Consider the following 11,157-nt stretch of genomic DNA (forward strand, 5'->3'; position numbering starts at 1 on the left):
CTCCGATTCTGAGGTTTAAACCGTTCCCCTGAACACCGTTTTTCTATGACGGACCCAAGAACTAGAGCGTCAGGTGCCTGGGGCCGGCCCTCAGGGCCACCAAACTGTCTGTAGATAACCAAGGATTGGGGAAAGCGAGCATCCCCTGGACAGCTCCGAGTCCCTGAGCCACCAACCAGCTGCATATCCATAGAGTGTAACGGGACGGCTATGACTTAATGAATAGACTGTAATTCCCATTATCCTCTGAGCGTCCAAAAGCTGGCTGTGGAAAAAGACTGTATGAGTTTTTAAAAAGTTTTGGGTCCTCCTATAGAGTTACGGTATAGCGTTGTCGTTTAGATAGCCCCCCTTTAACTCATTTTGCTTACGGCCCCTAAAAGCTTGGGGCCACCGCTAGGCAAATAGTGGCTATTAGCCGGCTATAAGCTTTTACCCTGTACAATGTATAGCTTAATGAATGACGCTGACATCCTCCTTACAACAGCATGGAATAAAAAGCCAGATTTAAACCCCCCTCCCGGCCAGAGCTGATGTTGTGGGCAGGGAGGGCAATAAAACGGCCTTATCCCCTTTTTTCTGCCCCTGCTTCCCTTTCATGCTCCCCTCCTGCTGATAAGTTTGTTTATGGCCCTTTGTTAGCCTGCGGATTAGATTAGTGAATGAAGCATCTGAAGAACTGCTAACAGCCCATGGAAATTAGGACATTCTGATAATGACTTCTCAGCCCAATCTGGAGGCGGGACCCCCATTAGAGACCCGATGCAGCCTCCGGGGTCACTGGGCTTTAATATACATAATTACGCGCCTGGCATCTATAGAGTTAAGACAGGTCTGCCAATTCAGGGGTGCAGATCTGGCTTGTCTTGGGTGGGTGCCCTGCTTATTGTTTTGTGAATGTACTTTACAGGACCCTCTGGCAATTAACTGGTTAAGATTTCTGGTTCATGGAGGGGCTGTAATTCCTGCTCGTGGGTTATGAGATATGGCAATACAGAACATTCTGACTGTTAAGGGGTTAAGGGTTATGGGTCATGGGAGTTGTAGGGTGTTATTATGGTAGTTAAGGTTTTTGGATCATGGGGAGGGGCTGTGCTGTAATATCCTGGCAGTTAAGGGGTTAATAGAAGCTGTATAGTGTATTCTGGTAGCTTAATATCTATGAGGCTATAGGAGCTCAATACACACACACACACACACCTATATACATACACACACACACACCTATACACACATACACACATATACACATATATACACTCACACACACACCTATACACATACATACACACATACATATACACCTATACACATACACATATACACCTATACACACACACACATATACACCTATATACACACACACATACATATATACACACATCAGATCCAGTTGGTGGCAGTTGCAGGATTGGGGCATCAAGCGCCCCCCCGGGTCAGTGTTTGGGGCAGGAAGAGTCATTAAACAGACAGTGGCTGCCTTTTTTGTGTCCTGCTTCCCATTCATGCCCCCGTGGGGGTTATAGTTCATTGTAATGCCCTCCGTCACCCTCAGGATCGGGTCAATTGATGAGCCATTGGAAGCCCGGATCAATCACAGCGGACAAAGGCAGCCGGGGATACACAGGGGACATCTGGCACCCCAGCTGCTGCAAGTACAGCCCTGGCTGGCTGAGAGTGATGGGAGCTGGGGCGCAGTATATCACCAGAATTGGCAGCTGATTATATCTATTATATAAATACAGTGTGTGTGTATACCGATATATATGATCTGTTACATCTCTATACACTGCAGATTGCTTTATCAGTCCCTACATATGTAAATGTGTATCACATGTGATACTCGGCACACACATACATGTATCCATGTGCTGCCACACTCAAGCCCTTTCGCCCCTTGCCAGTGCAGATGGGGGGGGGGGGGGGGTTGGGCGGCAGATCTCATCTGATGCGGGGAGGGGGCAGATCACTCGGCGCCAGTGGATCCCAAAAGGCGGGGGATCGCGTGGCTGAGCCGGGAAGGCAGGGGCAGCGGGAAAAGCCGGTGTCAGAGAGGGAAGCGGAGAGCCCGGGCAAGAGGGGCAGGAACCAGAACACTGTGGGGGAGGGGGCAGGTTCAATGAGGTATCGAGCAGCTGGCACCGAAAGAGTCAATCCAAGATTTATTGATCATTCTGTAATGGATTAATTTGGCGATATTGCAATCTACAAAAAGGGGAAAAAAACTTTAGGAACCCTGCCTGTTTTGCAAACCCCCCCCCCCGTCCTGAAACGGTTAATGTATATTAATAATTTAAATTATATTTTATATATTATTTCATCTCCTTGTACATGGGGTGGGCGATGAAATAGTTAATAGCTTCTATTTGTTTCAGTTACATTGTAATATGATAAACTCGCTTGATATAAAACAAAATGTTTGAAAATATAAATCACAATAAAAAAAAAAACAACAAATATTTGCGATTTTGAAACACTTGCACTTTATTGCCTGAATACTAAGGGTTCTCAGGCCTCCTGTTGGAGAATTGGGATTGTTTGCAGTTATGAATGCGGTTCGTGGACTGGAATGGGATTTTGTAGCTTAAAACTGTTTTAATTATTATTTCAACAGTAATGAAATACACCAAGTATGTGTCTGTGTGTGTGTATATATATATATCAGTGAGGCTTAATGTTTAAAAATATTCCTTATTATCTAAACTGCTTGAAACTTAAATGTTTTCGTTTTGGATAAAATGTGTTTTGTTTTTTTTGTTGTTTTTTTTAAAATGCTGACATTGTATAGAAAGCAAGTAATTATTAACATTTATTTATTAAATATTTGGTGATGTAATCTCCCTGTGATGGATGACATCATACAATCATAGACAGATTGTAATTAAATAAAGATAGGGGGATAGTGCCAGTTTTTAATAAAAATATATATATTTTTTTTAAATTGCCAAAAAAGTGTATATTTTGAGTTTAGGATAGAAATGTAAATGTTTTTAATACAGGCTTGTGGCTGCATTATCCTTCGCTTTACACTAAGCAAAGCTGGCTGATGGTGCTGGGAGTCTTAATATTAAAGCCACAGATACAGCTGGTTCTTCTCCCTGATTGGTTAACTGATACAAGACTATACATTTTCTTTTTTGCTCTCCTTTAGCTTTTTTTTCTGCACTTTGTCTTGTTTTTATCTCCCATCTCCGGTCCCGTTTAGACGTTTCCTAGTTTTGTGTCCGTCTATTAGAGGCTATTCCTCAAACGCTTCCTTTTGGAGGTCTTATTCGTGTCCTAAGAGATAAAGCGGATACACAGGGGGCTGCGATGCCATTCACTGATCCCGCGTACACACAGCAGGCTTAGAATGCTCTGTATACGTATATACACAGGACCTGCAGGCAGATCGGCCCCATCCGGCCCCCGTCTAGTCTGCCCTGCTGTAAAGACTCAAACCTTAATCAGTCGTTGGTCTCGTCTTAGATTCAGGAGCCGTATGTCTATCCCATGCATGTCTAATACCCTCACTGTATTACCCTCTACCACTTCTGCTGGGAGGCTGTTCCACTCTCTCAGTAAAGTAAATCTTCCTTGCATTCCATCTAAGCCTCGGGCCCCATCATAATCACCCGTTCTGTAGGAAATATATATTATCCTGTAAACCCACCCCAATAATCTGAACCGTCTCCCTCCTCGCTGGGGCCGTGATGGACAGCCCTTAATGTGTATGAAGCCACACTTTGCAGCCCCAAACAGGAAAACCAAACTTGCACCACATTCAGTGTTTGACTTTGGGGGCTCCTGGGTGCTATAAAACCCCTAATAGCTGGCACTCACAGGGTTAAACAACCAGGATATCTATCTATCGCTATTCTCTATCTCTCTATTGTTAGACACTTCGGTTAAACGATGCCCCTGGGTCATCCTGTTTAACACTTTAAGCTCCAAGGTTGCGTAACTTCCTCCGGCACTGAAAGGGTTTAAGGTCGCTTTGGCCGGGAGAGCCAATCAGGTGCTTATCTGCATAACGGTTACCCATTAACACCCTAATCTGCGGTGAGAGTGTGAAGGTATGTTTGCACGCGAACAACACGCTCCTTTTAGCCCGTGGGCCCCGTACAAGTGCGTAACGTGACACTCGGCCGCGCGCTCCGAAAACAACGAGTCCTGGCGCTCCTTCTCAGTAAGACGTTTTTAAAACGTTTTAAGGTTTTATCACCATAGCAACAACAGACCGGCCCTGCTGATTGCATCCCCTTCCGCCCCTTTGTAAGCGGACCCCAAAACGGACAAATCTCTACTTGAGGTTTAAAGAAATAGTCGGATGAAAACCAGACACCTGTGACTTCTACCCGTCAATAGCGACATCCAAACATTATACGAGCTGGGGTAATCTGTCTATATCACCCGGACCACCGCAGATCCCGCCAAGCCATGTGTCATCACCAACATCTACTGATACTGTATTTATGAGAGGTTGGTTAGTAAATGGAACAGCCTCCCAGCAGAAGTGGTAGAGGCTAATACAGTGAGGGGATTTAAACATGGATGGGGCCGATCTGCCAGCACATTCTATGTGTGGTTTGGTTTGGGTTAAATGGCCCAGCTATGTCATCGGTTACACATTTATTGGAGGTGATCGGTTGACGATGCCGAGCTACAAGTTGGTCCAGAAGTCATAGATTGCAAGCTCTTTGGAACACTCTTTTGGATGCATTATTTCCTTTTACCCCCAACGTGTAATTTGTAACCAACAATAGGGGTCACTGTAGGTCCCTGGGTAATAAACGTGTAAAAGGCAGCCCTTGAGAGCAACGCGCCCCTAGCTACCCAACCCATAAAGGACGTCAAGCCTTCTGGCCGTTATCTCCAAATCTCAGACACCTCTTAACCCAGATAACCCCTGCAAATGGGCATCTAACGAGATATTGTCCAAAGTGCCAGCAATGTGTCGTGGGGGTCACCCCTCTGTCCTTTTATTGTCCTTCCATCTGCTGTATGTTACCCCCAAAGCCGTAAAACAACTAAAAAGAATCAGCCCAAACTATAAGAAATAAATACCCCGGGCTTCCGGGTTTAGAAGATCTTTCCCTACAAGGTACGGGATGAGAATATGATCTGGATTTTATTATATTGATTTTTTTTTTTCTTTCTAAAAAAAAAAAAGATTCTAGATTGTAAGCTCCTTCGACCAGGGGTCACCACACCTGTTATGTTGTATATTATATTATGTTATATATTACGTGTTATGTCCTGTTTACCCATTCTACAGCGCTATGGAACATGATAGCGCCATGGTAGAGGTCCCCAAAATAATAGGGTAATGGGTTAATGCATCTCCCATTCTTTCTGTCTCCTTCTCTCTTTTATATATGTATTTGTTTTATATAGCGCCATCATATTCCGTAGTGGTGTACAGGATGTAACAAGTAGTATAAAATATAACTTAACCATTAATGTCTAAACCTTGGCAACAAAAGTGAGTACACCCTTAAGTGGAAATGCCCAATTAGCGCCCCCCCCCCGTTGTCATGTGACTCGTTAGTGTTACAAGGTCTGAGGTGTGAATGGGGAGCAGGTGTGTTGGATTTGGTGTTATCGCTCTCGCGCTCTCTCATACTGGTCACTGGAAGCTCAACATGGCGTCTCATGGCGAAGAACTCTCTGAGGATCTGAAAAAGGAATTGTTGCTCTACAGAAAGATGGCCGCGGCTATAAGAGGATCGCCAAGGCCCTGAAACGGACCTGCAGCACGGTGGGCAAGACCATACAGCGGCTTCACAGGACAGGTTCCACTCAGAACAGGCCTCGCCACGGTCGGCCAAAGAAGTTGAGTGCACGCGCTCAGCGTCATATCCAGAGGCTGTCTTTGGGAAATAGACGTATGAGTGCTGCCGGCATTGCTGCGGAGGTTGAAGGGGTGGGACTCAGCCTGTCAGTGCTCAGATCATACGCCGCACACCGCATCAAATCGGTCTGCATGGCGGTCGTCCCAGAAGGAAGCCTCTTCTAAAGATGATGCACAAGATGAAGCCCGCAAACAGTTTACTGAAGACGAGCAGACTGAGGACATGGATTACTGGAACCCTGTCCTGGGGTCCGATGAGACCAAGATACATTTATATGGTTCAGATGGTGCCAAGCGTGTGCGGTGGCAACCAGGTGAGGAGTACAAAGACAAGCGTGTCTTGCCTACAGTCACGCATGGTGGTGGGAACGTCATGGTCTGGGCCGGCATGAGTGCTGCCGGCACTGGGGGCTACAGTTCATTGAGGGAACCATGAATGCCAACATGTACTGTGACATACTGAAGCCGAGCATGACCCCCTCCCCTCGGAGACTGGGCCGCAGGGCATAACGACCCCAAACACAACTCCAAGATGACCACTGCCTCGCTAACGAAACTGAGGGTAAAGCTGATGGCCTGGCCAAGTGTGTCTCCAGACCTAAACCTTCTGACCATGATGTCGTCATGGAGGAGTGGAAGAGGACTCCAGGGGCAACCTGTGAATCTTTAGGGAACTCCATGCCCAAGAAGAGGGTTAAGGCAGTGCTGGAAAATAATGGTGGCCTCACAAAATATTGATGCTTTGGGCCCAATCTGGACATTTCCACTTAGGGGCTGTACTCGCTGTTGTTGCCAAGGTGTTAGACGTTAATGGCTGTGTGTTGAGTTATTTTGAGGGGACAGCAAATGTACACCGTTATACAGACTGTACACTCACTACTTTACATTGTAGCAGAGCGTCACTTCTTCAATAAAATATTCACAAAAATGCGAGGGTGTACTCACTTCTGGGAGATACTGTATATATGCGTGTGTGTATAAATGTATATATAATATATAATGACAGCTCTTCAATGTTTTCACTTCTCTGTAAGCCGCGGGGAGATCCCTGGGTTTTGTTGCCTTTTCACTCCTTTTATATCACAGTCCTTAGTGAAGATTTCCTCTTTCCAGCTCATTAAGTCTCTTTATTCCCCGATCTCCTCCCCGTCCACACGCACGGAGCTTCAGGAACGTGCTTCTTCTATAGGATTCCAGATACACCCCAAGCCTACCAATGGGGGGGGGGGGTCGTCGCTTGTATTTAGGACAATTTAATTACACTTCACTCTTAAGACCCGGCCTTTATTATGCGTAGTAATGGGAATTGCCACATATATTCCAATATATATCAGTGTGTGTATGTGTGTGTGTGTATATATATATATATATATATATATATATATATATATATATATATATATATATATATATATATATAAATGAAACAGAATGGTAAGGCGCTCTGTTGCCCCTTCTTGTCCTCGTTTAATCCTTATTGGTACAATTAATTCTTTTGTTGTATAGAAAATTAACACTTAAAATCTTGTCTTGTAAAAGCCTGTAGCTATAAAAACGCATTGGCTTGTACAGCAAATTGGAATATTCACTGTTAAAAAGGTTATAGGTGCAAATAAATATTAAATAGGGGGATTTATGGGGAGGGCTGGGGGGATTTGATAAATGGGAATATGTATCCGTATGTGCCATTTTATATCTGGGGCAGGTTGACCTTCTTTTTTTTTTTTTCTTTTTTTTTTTTAATGGGTATACATTTATTGCGCAGAGAGGTTTAGATGGAATATAAGGCAGTTTTCCTTTACCGCGAAGGTGGTAGATAAGCAGGACAGCCTCCCAGCGGAAGTGGTAGAGGCTAATAAATGCATGGGATCAGCCTATGGCTCCTGAATCTAAGATGAGACCAACAACTGATTAAGGTTTGATTCTTTACAGGAGGAAAAACAGGCAGACTAGACGGGGGCCGATCTGCTGGCAGATTCTATGTTTCTATGACTGGTTATCACTGGTTAAATCTCTTTATTCCTGTAAATATTATACATAGACTATAAGCTGTTGCAGGCTGAATATATCCAGCTGCTGCAGAATTAAAGCTCCTATAACTCACAGCCGCTATTTAATCAGATCTAATTTTCTATCCTGTAGAATACATTACTGTAATAACAGGTGCATCGGTGCTACAAATTTTATTTTTTTATCGCTACTTCAGTTTTAGCGCATCCTACAACTTTCAGTATTGAAACCAGTAAATAATAGATGCCAAAAAAAGGAAGTATATACGGAATTATATCACCATTCACATATTATGGGTGGATTTGAATGCAACATCATACTCCCCCACATGTCCAATCACCAAGAACAAGTAGAGTTAGTGCGTATGTGTGTGTATATGCGATATAATATATGTAATATATATATATATATCATGACCATAGCCATAATATGATATTTACCTGCCAGACCCATGAGTTGTTATACTTGGGGCCTGAAGCAGATCATGGACAAGCTATCAGATCAGACGGCTATTACCCCACATCCTGATTTGCGTGGCCCAAATCTGGAATCCCCATCTAACGTCCAGAAAATTTAGGACAATGCCACCCGAGGCTGGATAATATTAATTTAGATAAATTTATCTTTTTATAATCGAATCCCAAAGGCTCCAACAGTGAAATGTTGATTGAAACTAGTGTTAAACTTTATCTTCAATAACTGGATTTATCCCTAATTCTATTACACTATGGGCCTGGATTCTGTTTCCGGAGATAGATTTGTCTCAAGGTATTGAATACCAATTCTCTCTCCCTGCAGTAGAATATAAGTGAACAGAACACATTAATGTATTTAATAGCCCGTCGTAGAATCTAGCCTTATGTGCTAAGACTGAAAAGCCCCTTTTGGGCACAAAAAGCCCCTTTTGGGCACAAGAAGCCAAGGTTTAAAATAAGACCAGAACGTCTGCCAATATCTTTCTCTCCAAAGTTCAATGTTTCAACAACCGTCGCTGTACTTGTCGTTGAGAAGTTATGAGTATATGAATAGAAATCGCTGGATTGTGTTATTTTTGCTAGAATTTAAACTTCTTGCCGTCACCAGTTTGAGCCATAATAATATTTTTGCATTATATTTGTTATAATTTTCAGCTGCGGAATCCTCTAACTCTTGGGTTAAACATCGCTTTATTATTTAAAATTAAAATAATGAATTTAGGAAAAATGTACAAACATTTTACACAAGCTTATTTTTTTATGTTTATATTATATTATACATATATAAATACCTGTGTTTTGATACATAATGCACTTTTAATACACTGTTAATTATCTGTTGGCATTGAAGACCATCTGCTCCTATAATTGTGAATAAATAGGAATGCTGGCTGGGGCAGAAAAACATGTATATACTCCTTTTGATTAACCTTAAAGCAGAATCCCTGAAAATCAAAACAAAAAAGGGTCCCTTGGGATACATGCAAAAAAAAAAAAAAGGATGAATAAAGCATAATAGGAGGCACAAGAATAAGAAAGGGGGAAAATCACTACAGATACCTGTTACATTGTTACACTGCTAATGCCTCCTCCTTCCACAACCCAGAAACTAAACAATAAACAAAAAAACAGAAAATAGAACGTTGCTAATCAAAACAACAGCTCCTTAGTAAGCTCAATTGAAAGGGGTATGGCTGGAGGAGCTGCTACATTATCTTTTTCTCCACCTCCCTTTTTTTTATTTTTTTTTTTTATTTTTTTTTCCAAGGAAATTGTAAAAAAAAAAAAAAGGTATAAGAAAGAAGGTTTGCCTCCACCTCTGCCCCCTCTCCAGTTTTGTAACCTGGCAAGTCACTCTGTATATTTTTTTTTTTTTTCCTCTCTCCAGTTGAAATGAATCCTCCCTCCTCCCTATTCCTACTGTCTCCTCCTCACTGCCTCTAATCCCCCCTCCCCTCCTCAGCCCTACTCCCTTTCTATATAAACTCCCAAAGCCCTTGCCTGGACATATCCACTGAATACTCGGTCAGCCACAAGACACAACTACTGCCTGGATACACAATAACACAAACAAGGAGGAGATGGCTACCTTTAACATCATCTTACAGGATGACACCATGCCAGTCCTGCCCAGGGGGTCTTTGGGTGGCAGTGGGAAGGGAGCATGCAGAAGCTTATTTGGACCCATAGATCACGATGAGCTGAAGTCTGAGCTTAAGAGGCAGCTAAAGGAGATCCAAGCATCTGACTGTCAACGTTGGAATTTCGACTTTGAAGCTGGTACCCCGCTGAAGGGCGTCTTCTGCTGGGAACCCCTGGACAGCAAGGACATGCCGAATTTCTACAGGGAGAGCAGGTTGTACCCTTCCAGCTCGGCGCAGGTGCCCAGGCAAACCCAACAGCCTCTGTGGGACAACAGGATCCCCGTGCCAGCAGAGACCAAGGAGGAGAACCTGGCGGAGGCTGTTGGAACCCTGGAGAACACAAAATTCGCAAAGGAGAACGCAGAGAAAAGCAGCAGGAGGTGCCAAGCAGTCAAAGTGCCATCCAAAACATCCACGCAGCTCAGGAAACGGGAGATTAACACTGCCATAACCGGTAAGATCACTTCTTGGGGAACATGTAACGGTCATGGGGTACCTTCTAGACATAGGAATTGGGGTGCCAAGCTTTCATTTACCCCTGGCATTGATGATAATAATGCCCCCCCCCAAACACAACTACCCCTTTAACCTAAAATTTGGGATTTAAATAAAAACTGCAGTGTTGTCCAAAAATTCTTCCCCACTTTGACCTCCTTGTAGAAGAAGCCTTGGCACTCCTCATATTTTAGTGTTTTGTTTGTAAATCGTAGTAAGAGAATTCAAGGTTAGCTGGTGACGGGTTTTAATATATATATATGTTTGTGTTTTTGTTTTTTTCTGGAATCTAATCAGAATTTGTTCTTTTCATGTCTCGGCAGATTATTTCCCAAAAAGAAAAAGAACATTGGTTCAAAGATTTGACAGTCTGAAGGGCAACCACCCATTTTGCACTTTGGAACAGACCCCCAGGAAAAAAATCAGATGAATTTTGTTTGGTGAGTATTACAATTTGAGTGGGGTGAAAAATACACCAAAAAATTATTGTTTTTTAATGTACAAAACAATTTGTCACCATCTAAATAGCATGTTTTCCATGTCTGAAACAAGCTGTCCCCAAACCATGGACAGTTTGATTTTTCTGGGGTGGGATACAGGGAAGGGTATTTTTTTATATTTTTTTGTTTTTGAAAAAAAACGCAGAGTTGCTTTTCTAAGGTTGTTTTGGTTGTAGAATGTGGGAGTTGATGAGTGCACA

General features: G+C 43.0%; 1 protein-coding gene across 1 annotated transcript; it reads left to right on the forward strand.

Moving 5' to 3' along the window:
- The first annotated feature begins 9,899 nt into the window (after positions 1-9,899).
- On the forward strand, positions 9,900-10,887 carry LOC149273418 (uncharacterized). The gene is made up of 2 exons (XM_089506341.1): positions 9,900-10,416; positions 10,781-10,887. The coding sequence occupies exons 1-2, from the start codon at positions 9,900-9,902 to the stop codon at positions 10,885-10,887; spliced, it is 624 nt and encodes a 207-aa protein (XP_089362467.1).
- Positions 10,888-11,157: the final 270 nt, after the last annotated feature.

The sequence above is a fragment of the Sceloporus occidentalis genome, unplaced genomic scaffold, assembly GCF_023333645.1.
Source record: "Sceloporus occidentalis isolate IW3139 unplaced genomic scaffold, rSceOcc1.0.p SCAF_377, whole genome shotgun sequence".
NCBI classification, from domain to species: Eukaryota; Metazoa; Chordata; class Lepidosauria; order Squamata; family Phrynosomatidae; genus Sceloporus; species Sceloporus occidentalis.

Bases quoted from the DNA above. Each gene is read 5' to 3' on its own strand.
- LOC149273418 (XM_089506341.1), top strand. From the start codon at position 9,900: ATGGCTACCTTTAACATCATCTTACAGGATGACACCATGCCAGTCCTG. The intron at 10,417-10,780 runs GTAAGATCACTT...ATGTCTCGGCAG, and splicing joins GATTAACACTGCCATAACCG to ATTATTTCCCAAAAAGAAAA.